Genomic DNA, 15,209 nt, shown 5'->3' on the forward strand with positions numbered 1-15,209 from the left:
TTCTTTTCCATACTGTCTCTCTTTGAGACTAGTTTAAATTTTCAGTTCTTATCATTAGGCAGCTTTATCAGTTTACTTGAAATGTTTCCTAGTGTATTTCCTCAACTTTTAAGAATCCTTTCCCCCGTCTTTTTTGTACTTATCTAAATTTTTCTGTGCCTACTATAAGTATTATAAAATGATTAATAATGAGTCAAGCGGTTAAGCTCATATTGATTGTAAAAGAATTTGCCTAGTTATTTTTTGCCCTAACTATGGTTTAAGTTTATTCTCATACTCATATTTATATCCATTTTAAGTGCTTACTGAGGTTCATCTGTTCACCATTTTTTTTTGTGTAAAAAAGACATTGTACTATAATCTTCTCTGTCTTCATAATTAATAAGCCTTAGACACTTATGATTATTTAAGCAGCTTAAGAAAGACAATAGTTGTCAAATTTAAAATGTTTCTTTTTAAAGAAAGCTAAAGCTTCTGCTCTTTAGTCCTGAACAATCAGTGTGTTTCCTGATTGCAGAGTCAGGAAATACTTTACTTTTGAAGCAATCACAGTTATTCCTGGGGACTTTTATAATTGGCTGCATAGTGATAACGTGGACTTTAACAAATATAACAGAATTACCACCGGCTTATTTAAAAAGAGAGAGAACTTTTGAAGTGTGACAAAAGGCCAATTCTGAGGACTACATCACTTTGGCATATCTAGAGCTCTTGGAGAATGACTTTCAACTGGCTTCGTGACCAAAGGTACCTTTCCCTAGTGCTTTTTACTATCCAGATTTTTCTCCAGTGTTTGCCTAGGCCTTTAAATATCAGTTGTGGTTCTTGTAAAATTTGTTTTCTTTTGAAGTCAGGTGGAGTATAATTTTTATAATACCCCTGGATTTCTTGGAGTGTGATAACTAATCATGATAATGAGAAACCACAGCATGGCATCTAGGGATCTAGTGACATTTTTTTGTTTTTCTCTCTAGAGTGAGGAATTGCTATTGTCTGCCTTTTAATACTTGAATCTAAATTCTTTTAGTGAGATCACTGAAGGTGTAACATCAACATACTGGCTAAAGGTGGCACTGTGCTTTTTCTTGATATTATGAGGCATTTGAAAAAAAGCCCTGCTCATTTATTGTTTGCTGAATCGACTCTTGTGTGTTAATGAAAACGAATCATTTCAATGACTTATACTATTTCTGGTTTAATAGTAGAGTTGATTTTCCATCTCCTTGTTCCTGTATTGACATTGGTGCAAAAATAAACTCACAGAAATTTGGGTCTGGATGAGGTCTTATTGACCATCTATCTTGCCCCCCCTCCACCCCCTTTCACTGGTAGGGAAACTCTCGGATACAGAATATCACAAATTCCTGGCAGAGCTGGGGGTAGACTACAAATCTCTCGATCCCTAGTTTGGCTAGTCTTTTTCATTATCATTGTTTTGTGTTAAAGATTATGTGCTGCTACAGGATAAAACCTTTGCCTTTAGTTGGCATGAAATCCTCATCAGGCTCCATATGACATGGTCAGGTTCTGCACATTGGCATGATTCACAGCTAGGGTATGAATAACTAGATTTTGCACCTAGACTGTGTAGTTTGAGGTGCTCTATGGCATCTGGAGACATTCCTGACCCATATATTCACTTCCTAGTTGGGTGAGCACTGAGCAGAGTGAAAAGCTATGGCTTTCCTCTTTTGGGGTACCAGATTTCAAGTTAGCAACAGGAATTTACTAAGCCGGTATCAGTCCTAGAGAACTTTTATCAGGATTCTAGGTAGTTGTTTGCTACTATTTATTACCTCTGTTTGCTGACAATAGTCACTCAGTTTCTTCTGAGCACAGAATACTTTCCCAGTGGTCACATGGAAGAATTCTAGTAAGAACAAAATCACCACCACTCAGTCCTCCACTTAGGAGTTTACAGTATAATAATAGTGGGGGGGGGGGGGGGCGTGCGGGAAATGAGGTTGAAACATTCAGTACCTACAAAGAGTCAAATTCATTAAAAATGTAGAAATGTACATAAAAAATATCAACACTGTCCTAGAGGAGAATGCCGTTTTCCCAAAATATCATGGTACTAGACTGTGTTTTCTTTCTTTTGTGCTGCTTCTGATTGACCTCTCCAATTAAATGTCTCATAGGTTTTCATGTTTCTCTAATAACTCATTTCCTCACTATTGATATTTTACTGACCTTGCTTTATCAGAGTCTCCCTCCCCGTGTGGGCTCTGAGCGTGTTGGCAGGGGCTGTATAATGTTTTATGTGTGTTTTCCATGTAACAATAAGCAAAAACAGAGTCGGGTGTTGCTAGGTCAGTTCACCAGGTCATGGAAAGCTGTTGATAGTCGTGACCTGAGAGAGAATATTAAAGGTAACTAGAATCTGTATTTCATGGTGCAGTTAACAAGTCAGATTATTTCTTCTGCACTCTACAGAGACACTTTGGAAACTTAGGAACACTTGGGTTGCAAAATTAGATGAAAAGTATTTCGTGAAATATGGTTAGTGAGGAAGAAGGCATCCATCTGTCTCAGGGTTTGGCCTAATAGCCGCTAGAAACATTTTGCATTTCGTAGGGTTGAATGTCTAGCTCACTCTCCTTAGCTTTGGCCCTTGTCAGATACTAAAGCAAAAAGAAAAGGACAGGGGCCTAAGGTTGCTGGTCATGTGTTAGTACAAAACACCTGACTTCTTTCCCAAGATAGGTCAGGTGTTCAGGGTAGTCACTGAAACTATAGCATTTGGACTTTATTCTTTCAAAGGAAGTACTTGACCAGCAAGCTGAAATTCTTATGATTTAAAAAAAAATTTTTTTTTACATTTATTTATTTTTGAGAGACAGAGAGAGACAGAGCACAAGTGGGGGAGGGGCAGAGAGAGTATGAGACACAGAATCTGAAGCAGGCTCCAGGCTCTGAGCTGTCAGCACAGAGCCCAATGTGGGGCTCGAACTCACAAACCACGAGATCATGACCTGAGCCAAAGTCGGTTGCCTGACTAAGCCACCCAGGAGTCCCAAAATTCTTATGATTTTAGCCTGTGAGTGTTCCGGCAGTATATCCCAAATAATTATGTGAAGAGAAGTTCCGGTTTTAGAATTGGTGCTAGACGATTTGAAGATCTATCACGTATGTCTAAATGTGAAGCAGCCCTGAATATAAAATTATCTTCTTTCCCAAAGGTAAAAATTATCCAGAAAGTTCTTGGTTTTTTTTTTTTGTTTGTTTTGTTTTGTTTTTTTTCCGTTGGCCAACATAAGTATGTACTTTGTACCAGGAATCATTCTAGGTTCTGGGATACAAGGAAAACATGAAAGAAAAAAAACACACACAAAAGACAGAAATCACTGCCCTCGTAGGGCCTACATTTCTGGCAGATAAATTATACAGAATGTTAAAAGAGATAAGTGCTATATAGAGAGAGTAACGAAGTGGGGAAAAATCCAGGGAATGCTAGCTATGTCAGTATGCGTGCAAGTGCGTGCGTGTGCATGTGCGTGTGTTTTGGTGTGGGGGTGGGTGCTGCCTCACAAGGTGGTATTAGCATGGATTTAATGAGGTGAGAGAGTGAGCCATGCAGTTAACTAGGGGAGGAGTGTGGAGCTCAGAGCCCTTGAGGGAGGAATGTGGCGGGCATGTCCCAGGAATGGCTCTGAGGAGGCCAGTATGGCTGCTGCAGAGTGCGATGGAGTTTAGGAGTAAGGTCCTAGGAAATGGGGTTAGGATGACAAGATGAAAATCTAGGTTGACTAAAGGTCATATGGAGGACATGTGGCCACAGGGCATATTTAATCTATACATTTATCACATGCAAATGGCGAGGGGGCCTTAGGGCACTGTTAGGATCTTGTCTTTTAATGAAATGGGCAGCTTGGAGGATTTGCAGGTGAGTAATGTGAAGTAAGTTTAAAAAGGATTCTACTTCAGTTTAAAAAGGATCTTTTGGCTTTTGAGAGTAGGTTGAAGGGGGCAAGGGACACCAGTTAAAAGATGTGTGCAGTAAACCAAGTGAGAGATGAAGATTTGTATTCTGTTGTATGAATGTACCACATTTTAGCTGCTTGCTTTTTTTTTCTTCAGTTTTATTGAGACATAATTGACATACAAGGTTGTATTAGCTCAAGGTGTATAAGGATTTGATACATGTATATATTGGAAAATGATTGCCAAAATCATTTTAACATCATTCACCACATAGTTACAGGTTTTTTCTTGTGATGAGAGATTTTAAGATCTACTTCTGTAGCGACTTTCAAATATATAATGTAGTATTATTAACTATGGTCACTGTGTTATATATGACATCCCAGAACTTATTTATAACTATAAGTTTGTACCTTTTAATCACCTTCACCCATTCCTAGCAAACCTCCACCCCTTACCTCCTTTGCCTCTGACAGCCACCAATCTGTTTTCTTTGTGAGTTCAGTTTTTAAAAATTCCACATATAATTAAGATCATGTAGTATTTGTCTTTCTCTCTCTGACTTATTTCAATTAGCATAATGCTCTTGAGGTCCATTCATGTTGCTACAAATGGCAGATTTCCTTTTTTATGGCTTGATAATATTCCACCGTGCATTTATATTTATATCTGTATTTTTTTAAAATCTATTAATTATGGACAGACACTGAGGTTGTTTCCATGTCTTGGCTATTGTTAATAATGGGGGTGCAGGTATCTTTTTTGATATAGTGATTTTTGTTTCCTTTAGATATATACCCAGAAGTGAAATTGGTAGATCATATAAAAGTTCCATGGTTAGTACCTTGAGGAAACTCCATACTGTTTTCCATACTACTCCCACTGACACAACAAGGGGATTCCCTTTTCTCCAGATTCTTGCCGGTACTTCTCTCTTGTGTTTTTCAATGATAACCATTTGGTGAGATGATATATCTCATTGTGGTTTTGATTTGCATTTCCCTGATGCTTAGTGAGTGTTCACTTGTTGATGAACATTTGGGTTGGTTATTTTGGGTATTGTGAGTAAGGCTTCTATGAGTATTTGTGGACTAGCTTTTGTTGTGGACATACGTTTTCAGGACTCTTAGCTCAATTTCTAGGAGTGGAATTACTGGGTCATGAGATAGATCTACACTTAACTCCGGAGAAACTCCCCAAAGATTTTCTAATGTGGTTTTGCCATTTTACATTTCTGCATACAATGTATGAGAGCTCCACACCCCAGCGGGTCCTTCATCTTTTTGTTGTTAGCCATTCTAATGGGTATGTAATGGTATCTTACTATGCTTTTAATATGCAGATGAGAAGTGTCTGGATCTTAATGTCCTTATCCAGAAAGTTTATTTTATCCTCATTGTTGAAGCATTGGTTCCTTTTAGCTGAGACTTATAATAACTTTTATTTATTACATTTATTTTTTCAGTCCTGGTTGATATCTGTTAGTGTATACTTTTGTTTAAATCTTAATTTTTTAAAACTGACCCATCATTGTAACTTTTCAGACTACTCAAAGGATATATTATGATTTATTAAAGGCTGGCGGTGGCCTATTTAATCTGTTTTGTTTTTGGGAAACAAATGCATTTAAAATGGGAAAGTATAATACTGATATTAAATTTCTATCCTACTTTTAAGTCATTTATGTCTGACAGTGTAATTTAAGTTTTACCTTGTGTGGGGTCTGACTTCCTTTCTATATGTTATCATTTAGAATGGGAATGAATTCTGTGTGAAAAGAACAAGTCTGGGTAAATGCAAATGGTCTCTAAATAAATATTCAATCTTTTCCAGGTTCCTGACGTTATAAGCAGCATAAGGCAGTTATCGAAAGCTGCCATGAAAGAGGATGCCAAAGCCAGCAAAGACAACGAGGACGCCTTTTACAACTCTCAGAAGTTCGAGGTCTTGTACTGCGGAAAGGTGACCGTGACCCACAAGAAGGCCCCGTCGAGCCTCATCGACGACTGCATCGAGAAGTTCAGCCTGCACGAGCAGCAGCGCCTGAAGAGCCAGGGCGAGCAGCGCGGCGGCGCGGAGGCGGGCGATGACCCGGTGGTCTTCGAGGCCGCAGCCTCAGAAGTCCTGGCGGAGGAAGGGGATGGCCTCCCCAGCATCCAGCCTGCCTTCGCAGCCGCGGCCGGCCAGCCTGGGCTGCCCAGCTCTCGAGTTGGCTTCCCGGAGCGGATTTTGGAAGATTGTGGCTTTGACGAACAGCAGGAGTTCCGGTCTCGGTGCAGCAGTGTCACTGGCGTCTTACAAAGGAAGGTTCAGGAGAACAGCCAAAAACCACAGCCGCGAAGGAGACACGCCAGCGCGCCGAGTCACGTACAGCCCTCGGATTCGGAGAAGAATAGGACGATGCTGTTCCAGGTGCCGCCCCGGCGGGGTTGGGGGGAGGGGAGGATGCGGGCGGGGCTCCCTCGCGCAGCGCTGACCGGGCCGGCCCCGCCCTGTTCCGCGCTCTGCGCTCGCTCCTCCAGGCTCCGCTCTTCCCTGCCCGAAGACTAGGCTGGTGGAGAAAAGAGCAAAGGCGAGCGGAACAGGGCTGCGAGGAAGACCTGGAATGCGGATTTTAAGCAATGAGGGAACAGGACACGGAGAGACGGAGAAAAAAAGCAATGAAGTAGATTCTCCTTCGTGCCCCCAGCGTTTGCCTTAGATTGATCTTAAATGGAAGTTGTTGGCTGTCTCTTACACAGCTGCAGAAAGCCAGTCTTACAGCGGATTTAAAGATGTGAATCTAGGAAAGTGAGATAGGCATGGGGTTAGAGAAAGTTTTCTTTAGAGAAGGAAAAGTCTAGAGACTCACAGGTGTATTTTCAGATGAGAACACACCAATTCCTTCTGTTATACCCAAGAAGAAGGTTAAAGAAACATCTTGGGCCTGACTACTTACTGGATCCGTTACTAAACTAATGTGGTACAGACTGTATTATAGATAAAAGATACATCTTCATTCTAAAAAGTAGTTTTCGAATTTGTACAGGAGATAGAAAATGCCAAGTTGCACCTAAAAGAAATTCAGTGAAAACAAAGCCCTGGAAAGGTTCTTTAGTCCTCAGCTTGTAAGATCTGACTTTTCCTGAAAAAAAAAAAAAAAAAAAAAAGAGTGACTGTCCTTTTATCCTGTGGTAACGAACCCTAGGCAAGGAAATTCCACAGTGTACCTTGGTAAACAATCCCTGTGTGTAATCCTGACCTATCAGAGGTTCATGGGTTCTTTTGTTTTGCCCTCTTTTGTTTTTGATAACTCTAGGCATGTAATGAAAAGTGTCCATGGTCTTTTCTTGGGTGATAACTCTCACTGAGCTTACTCTCTTTTGGGGCTGTCGGATTTATTCGTTTTTTTAACTAGCAACAGGAATTGACGTTAATTTCTCTGGTTGTTGGTTTTCAAAAATTTTAACTAATCTGTCCAATTGCAAATACTATCTTTTGACCATTTGGGAGGAAGTATGATTATCAATTATAATATAATAATTGGTGCTTTAGAAATCGTGAAGTGAGGAAAGGTTGCATGTTTTTAAAAAGACAATCACTTTTAATATGAAAAAAAGAAAGGTTTCTTGTATCTCATAACTTAAGACCTGTTTAATTTTCATGATCTTTGGACAAAAGGAGGAAATGTGGTGAGGCAGCCGATATTTGGAGTTGAAATACTGGTTGGATTGGGTGTTGAAGCACATGTGAATATGTAAGCAATTGAATCTGTATTACTATTTGGATATTTAATTGTAAAGTAAGATGTTGGGTCCTTGCAAGTTGAAATTAACTGGAATGTTTTTATTTTTAAGGTTGGGCGGTTTGAGATTAACCTTATCAGTCCAGACACTAAATCAGTTGTGCTTGAAAAGAATTTTAAAGATATCTCTTCTTGTTCTCAGGTATGTATTAAGGTACATCTTATGTTTGATGAAGCCAACTTAATCTTGTTTTTATTAAAAAAAAAAAAAATTTTTTAATGTTTATTTTTTGAGAGAGAGAGATAGAGCACAAGCAGGGGAGGGGCAGAGAGAGAGGGAGACACAGAATCTGAAGCAGGCTCCAGGCTCTGAGCTGTCAGCACAGAGCCTGACGTGGGGCTTGAACCCACAAACCGTGAGATCATGACCTGAGCCGAAGTCTGGCACTTAACCAACTGAGCCACCCAGTTGCCCCACTTAATCTTGTTTTTAAATTAACCATCCAATAACTAGATTTAGACTCCTTCAAATTTTACTATTTTTTTGGAATTTTAATTTTTTAAGTGGATTTGTCTTAAATAAGAGCTCTTGTGTTTGTGTCTCTGCTGATAACAAAATCCTGTCCAGGTCCCTCAGTATATTAATAGTTGGTCCTCGTTTTTGTCACCACTTTCTCCTTGTAATGTCACTTCATCAGATACCTTCCTCTGGTGGAATTTTTGTGGTGGAGAGTTCTTTTGGACATACCTTCACAGTTAGTGTTCCTCATAGTCTTGGGCAGTGGGACTTGTGGGTATCACTGAGTCATGTTTGTTCTTTATATCCTAGTAGATAGTAAAAGGAGAACTAGTACTTTCAACTTCTTTTAATGTAAATGCTAAAGTTGGAAAAACAACGTTTTGGTATATTTTTGTTCTTTGTTTATTTTTAGGTCACAAACTGTGTATTTGAATGTTTTGAAATTATTGACACAGCTAAATGTGTGCAAAGTCATAGTAGGCCTACACCAGTGTCCACAGTAATAATTTACAATGTCTGTCTGAAAGTTAGAGCTTCCTAAATATATTGTAAACACAGAAAGAGTTTTTGAAGATGTTGGAGTGGAGAGAGTATCTAAACCTAAATATGGGAAGGTTAAGAATGCAAGGATGCCTCAGTGGAGGTCTCTGGAATAGAAAAGGATTAACTTCTCTCCTAGTGGGGTGACTTAGGTGCACCTTTAGGGACCTAGATCTTGCCAAGGTCCTTTTCTGTATTTTAATGTTGAAAAATCAAGACTACCAAAAAAACAAAACAAAACAAAACAAAAAAAACCCCAAACACACAAGACTACCCATTTATTTTTATTTTATTTTATTTTAATTTAATTTTTATTTTAGAGAGTGTGTGAGCAGGGGCGGGGGCAGAGGAAGAGAGACTCTCTGAGACACTCAGTGCAGAGCCCTATGTGGGGCTCCATCCCACAACCCAACCCTAGGACCGTGATCTGAGCTGAAATCAAGAGTCAGACACTCAAACTGACTGAGCTAGGAAGGCACCCTGGGACTTCCTATTTATTTTTAAATTTCAGAGTTAGCATTGCCATAGGTATGATAGTTAGACATTCTTCCTTTCAAAAATGACAAGCTTTTGTACATCTTGTTAATTATTCACCTTGGCCTCAGCTAATGCAGTTTTGCTTCTAATATTCTAATATTTGTTATATTACATGGTGACATAAAATAATGTCATGAAGGTAAAAACTTTCTACTTTAATAACAGAGAGAGAGAGAGGCAGCATCTTTATAGGAATGATAAATGGTAATTTTCTAAATTCTACTTAAAGGACCAAAAATGTGGTAGAAAGATTATATTCACTTTAACTGAAAAAAACAAAAAAAAAGTTTATTTATTTATTTAGAGCAAGAGCATGAGCAGGGGAGGGGCAGAAAGAGAGGTAGAGAGAGAATCCCACGTGGGCTCTGCACCGTCAGCACAGGGCCTGATCCAGGGCTTGAACCCATGATCCGCAAGATCACGACCTGGGCCAGAATCAAAGGTCAGATGCTCAACTGGCAGAGCCACCCAGGCACCCCTGAAAAAAATAGTTATTAAGTCTTGTAATTACCTGCCTACTGGAGAGTCCCTGCAAGATCATAAACTTTGTGAGGGCAGGTGTCTTATTTTGTGGTGTCTCATTCTGTAAGGCATCAGAATAAAATGTTAAGATATAGCTTAATAGTTAAGTGTTCAATAAATGTTGAATGAGCATTTCTACATGTGGGACCTTGTGGCGAGTATAGAGGAAGAAGTGATGTACAAACCAGTGTAGTTTCTGCCCCTCAGAACACCAACAGTCATTCTAAAAAGCTATGCCTCTCACCTGTCCAGTCCTCAGACCTCCCAGTAAGAAAATTAGCAATGATCATTGAACATCCAAAGGCCGGGGGGGGGAAGGGGGGGCGGGGAAGAGGTGTAAAAAAAAAAGGAAAAAACCCCAACCAAACCAAATATATAAAACTAGCAGTCCAAACATGATTTTTGCTTTTCCCCCTCTTTTTCTAAAGCAAGCTTTGTTTTCTAACCTTCGGGTGCAGAAAAAGAATTAAACATTTGTGGAAAGGCCTTTGATGAGAATAATTGTCAAGTTAACCTCTGCTCCTTACTGAGTGCCCTGCTCTTATTACTTCTCTCTACAGAACTGAACTGATACAATGTGGCCACATTCAGCAACAGACCTGCTTTTTTAAATTTTTTTTTTTTCCAATGTTTTTTATTTATTTTTGGGACAGAGAGAGACATAGCATGAACGGGGGAGGGGCAGAGAGAGAGGGAGACACAGAATCGGAAACAGGCTCCAGGCTCTGAGCCATCGGCCCAGAGCCTGACGCGGGGCCAGACCTGCTTTTTAACACGTGCACACCTACAAACAGTTTCTTTGTGCAAAATCTATAGGACTGTGTCCCTGGCAAGCATAGGGAAGAAGGGAGTGGCTTTTCTTTTCTGGAGACATTGCCACTGCTTGAAGTCTCCCTAAGTTAATGAGGTGCTATGAATTTTTCCCATTTAGTACTAAGCTAGTAAAAGATATTTTTTAATCACTAAGGAGTTGTGCCAGATGGAGCTTACTTTTACCTCATAAATTGTAACCTCATTCCTCCTTATTGACTTTTTTCTTTGGTCAGAATTGATTTCCCTTATTCATATCCATTGGATAGACTGAGCATATTACAAGATATGTAATAGAGGTTACCATTTATCAAAGTTATGTGCTGGTGACTATTATAGATAATTCTTAGTTGTAAATTTTGAAAATTGCTGGCATAGGTACCATTACTACTACTATTTTATAATGAGAAACGGAGCCTTAGAGATCATTATTAGAAACCCAGCACAATGTCTCATATCTTGTAGATGGGTTGAACTAAGAATGAAGCACAAATCTGTCTGACTCCAAAGCCTATTCTCTTTTCACTGGGATTTAGGTGATTGCACGACAACTTTAAATTTTTTGTCTGCCTGGCTTTTTAGAGTACTGTGCTTGCTATTAAAATAACAAGGTGCTGTCTCCTAATTGGTTATGTATGGATTCAGCCTGGCTGAAATTGACAGATGATTCACAATTTTTTTTTATTAAGCATAACTGAGGTTATTTAGCCTGCATTCAGAAAGTACAGTGACTTTTAATTTGGATAATTGATACCTGCAGTAATTTCATTAATATATTATTTTTCTAACCATTGTGGCTCCTTGAATATCTATGCATATAGACAGGTATTCTAGTATTTTCAGTGCACACTTTGGGGAATTGCATGCCATTTAATTAGGGCATTGTTAGCTGTAGTGTTTCTGATTCTTAGCTTCATATAGACAAGAACAGGGCTTCTGATAAACTATCAGACTGTTGGTTCCAAGAAGACCCATAAATTGAAAAGTCCATTACTTGCAAACGCCGAGTAGCAGTTTTATTACAAGAGACAATGAATCACGCCATCATAGTTTTCTTCCTGTGGCCAGAGTCACAGCGTGCAGGAGTGTTTGTCTGAAACAAAGCAATCTGAATTGGTCTCTCCCTTTATTTTATGTGTCAAAAGACCACCACACAAATTTGCTGTGTCATTATGTCCCCTATCCCAGGGTTGAGAAGGAGTAATTCATGGAAGCGTGAAAGCATAGAACTGATGCTAATTTCCGTAGTGTTGATTAAATGGACATATTCCAATGAACGCTGTACTTTTTTCCCCAACTGTAGGGTATAAAGCATGTTGATCACTTTGGCTTTATCTGTCGGGAGTCACCGGAGCCTGGGCTGAGCCAGTATATCTGTTATGTGTTCCAGTGTGCCAGTGAATCCTTGGTAAGTGGTTGATTGTTGTCCGCTAGCTCCTGCCCACTCCGGCTACCAGGGTGCACCCAAGCCTCACGCAGCTGCCACCAGTGGAAAAGAAGAGGGCATCTAGAGACAGGTCTCTGCTGTTTGAAGCAGCACAATAGTAGAAAGACAAAAACATAGTGTCACGGTAATTTTTAAGCCTAGATGCCTTCTGGAGTTGAACAAATCCAGTCATGTGACCAGGCGTATTTGTACAAGGTAGGAAAACACTAATAACAGGAAAAGAGCTGTTCTTTTTCCCATTGCTCAGATAAGACGAAAAGGAAGACCACGGATCTCTTATTCTCTGAATTATTATAACATCTCAGAGGAGGTAATGCTTACATCAGCAGAGAAGGATTTGGCTTTCTTTCTTAATTAGCGACTGTTCTCATTTTTTAAAAACTTCATTTCTTATGGTCTTATTTTAGCCTTTATTTTCTTTCTTTGGAATTTAAAAGTTGATTCTTCTTTCCAACAGCCTTCCCTCACTCCCTCTACCTACCCCTTCATGGGGGCAGCTGGAGCTGAAGAAATATTTAAGGCAAACTTAGAAATGCACGTGAGCAACTAAAAATATTTTGATATTTTTCCCCTAACATTTTTTACTTTTTCTTCCACTTTTATGATCTCTCCTAACCATTTTAACACAAACCGTTAGCTCTGTCACCATACTTTGAAGAAAAATATGTCTTTAGGTATATAGTCTGCCTGCAAGCATTTCTCCTGGGGAAACACACACCTCTTAGATGTACACAACAAGCCAGACAGCATTCTCCTCATTTCTTTGGTGCACATTGCCAGCATTTCTGCTCAACTCTGGCCTCCCATACTCCCCATATAGACACTGAGAGTAGGAAAAATGAAGAAATGGGAGTGAATTGGTACAAAGGCACTTTCTTTCTTTCTTTTTTCTTTTTTTTCGTTTTGTTTATTTATTTTGAGAGAGAGAGAGCGCGAGCAGAAGAGGAGCAGAGAGGGAGGGAGAGAGAATTCCGAGCAGGCTCTGCTCAGTGCTGGCTGCACGTGGGGCTCGATCCCACGACCGTGAGATCACAACCACGACATCACGACCTGAGTCCATATGGTATCAAGAATCTGGCGATCAACTGCATCAGCCACCCGGGTGCTCCAACAAAGGCACTTTCTGCCTGTGGCCCTCTGGGATCTCAACCTGTTTCTCTGGGGAATAGAGTACTCCCATCACTAACAATTCCTCAAGAGAGTTCCATTTACATTTTGTTCTCATGCTAGGTAATTAACCATGCCCAGAAAAACTCCCCATGTTGAGATCCAGGTGACCACTGTGTAATGGGTCCAGTTCAGGATTGGAGATAGAAATTTGAGAGTTGCCATCATATACATGATAGTTGAAGGCATGGGAGCAGATGAGGACAGGGAAGGAGAAAGAGAAAGCCAAAGAGAACAGTGACACAGAACCGGAAAGTGCCAGCCAGGTAAGCATTAGGTAGAAAATAAGGCCAGGAGAATATGCCATCCTGCTCCCTGCTCACCCCTCCCTCCCTCCTTCCATGGTTCCTCTTCCCTGCTGAGGCTGAGTCTTCCACCATGTCGGGGATCCCTTACTCTTCTGCCTTTCCAAAACCTGTCCTGTGCTCCGTGTTTTATTTTAGCAGCTCCATTTACCCAGCTTCTGAATTTAGAAATCATAAGGCATTCTCCTTCACCTTCTGTATCCCCTTGTTCACCAAATCCTGTTCAGGTAAAGGTAGAAAAGTCCCTTATCCATTTCTCTTCCTTCCCCTCTCTGCCTGCTACCTGAGTCTGGGCATTCCTCTTCCTTGCTTAGGCCATCATCACTCTAGGGTCCTAACTAGTCTCCCTGCCGCTCACTGGCTTAATATGTCATCTGTCCACTTTGTGCATCATGCTCTAGGTTTTTTTTTCTCACAAAACTTCCAGGAACCAGATTATGCCTCCATGTTAAAAGACAAGCTCTAGATTGTCTGGCATGGCAAAAGGGCCTTCCTCTTTCTCTGGTCCCCACTGGGTTGCCTCTCCCTTTTCGTGACCGTATTCTCACATGGCCCGAGCTGGTCTCTGGGCCAGACAGCAGAGGCTGGTGTGATGATTGGTGTGAGGTTGCTTTCATGTGGTTTGGGACACATGGGATCAAGATGTTCAGTGAGTGGCTGGGGCCCACACAAGTACAGCTGACGTTCTGAGGTCACTGTTGGCTGCGCAGAGTGGGGAGTCTGCTGTGTGAGAAGAAGCCACAGCCAGGGCTCACACTTTTATATTGTCAGGAGGGAGGGTGACCTGGTGGGTCTCCAGGGTCTGTGCTGCTTCTGAACAGGGAGACTGTGCCATTCTTTCATTACCTGTTTTCACATTCTCTTTACTTCTTCATTAGATGTGACCCCAGCCTGGCCTTGCTGTACTGTCACTTAAATCCCCTTCTTCTTTTCAGCTTTGTATTTGTGTACATCCTAGTGAAGCTTTTTCGGATGCCTTTTTTTTTTTTTTTTAAGGAATTGACTTCTTTTAGTTGCTTTATTGCCAGTGCTCTTGCGACACATTGTTTATAGGTCCCTAACAGTTCCTATAAATGCCCTCTCTTACTTGTTCACATAACTTTCTAGTCCACTAGATTGTGACTCATACAAGGCCACGACCACCCTCATTCTTGTTGTATCCCCCCACGTTTCTAGACTAGAGTATCAGGTGGTCTTTCAGTGTATTCTGAGTGAGTGTGTGACTCTTATTTCAGACATTTTCTAGGTGCCAGTTAATCTGATTACTAGTAACCTGCACTGAAAGGAAAACTACATGAAACCTTATTCTCAATCTCTTGTACAGGTTTGGTTTTGTTTATAGATCTTAGTATTTTTGTTTTGTCCTCATACATGTGTTTGAAACAGGGAGTTAAGAGTAGAAAGTCTGAGAATGTGCTGAATTTTCCACCTGAGGAAGCTCTGTGACTAAGGCCACAGCCCAGACGGGCTGAGAATGTCTTCCTCTTACACTGAAGCTGTGTCCAAATCTCCATTTGGGCATTGCTATTCCTTAGAACAGGGCTTTGCCGGAATCTTTTAAAACTTGTTGATTCTAATTTTATCAGTGGCATCTTAACTGAAATGTGGGGCATCAGAACTCCAAGCTAGAAGAAAAACTAAATGAGATTTCCTGTATTAAATGAGGATAGTTCAAGCAGCTGGTATATAGAACAAAACAGTTAATTAAATATT

The 15,209-nt window shown here is 40.4% G+C and overlaps 1 protein-coding gene across 3 annotated transcripts in view; it reads left to right on the forward strand.

Annotated features, from left to right (window-relative positions):
- The first annotated feature begins 644 nt into the window (after positions 1-644).
- The window catches only part of TBC1D4 (TBC1 domain family member 4), a 73,774-nt gene continuing 59,209 nt past the window's right edge, over positions 645-15,209 (forward strand). The window contains exons 1-4 of one of the 3 annotated variants that reach the window (XM_058682825.1): positions 645-747; positions 5,758-6,336; positions 7,761-7,850; positions 11,881-11,985. In XM_058682825.1, coding sequence (XP_058538808.1) covers positions 5,803-6,336; positions 7,761-7,850; positions 11,881-11,985 — 729 coding nt within the window. In that variant the 5' untranslated portion in view covers positions 645-747; positions 5,758-5,802. Of the gene's footprint in view, positions 748-3,645; positions 3,887-5,757; positions 6,337-7,760; positions 7,851-11,880; positions 11,986-15,209 lie in introns of those variants that run through there. The other 2 variants (XM_058682815.1, XM_058682832.1) reach the window with 2 other exon arrangements.

This window comes from Neofelis nebulosa, chromosome 1 (assembly GCF_028018385.1).
Source record: "Neofelis nebulosa isolate mNeoNeb1 chromosome 1, mNeoNeb1.pri, whole genome shotgun sequence".
NCBI classification, from domain to species: Eukaryota; Metazoa; Chordata; class Mammalia; order Carnivora; family Felidae; genus Neofelis; species Neofelis nebulosa.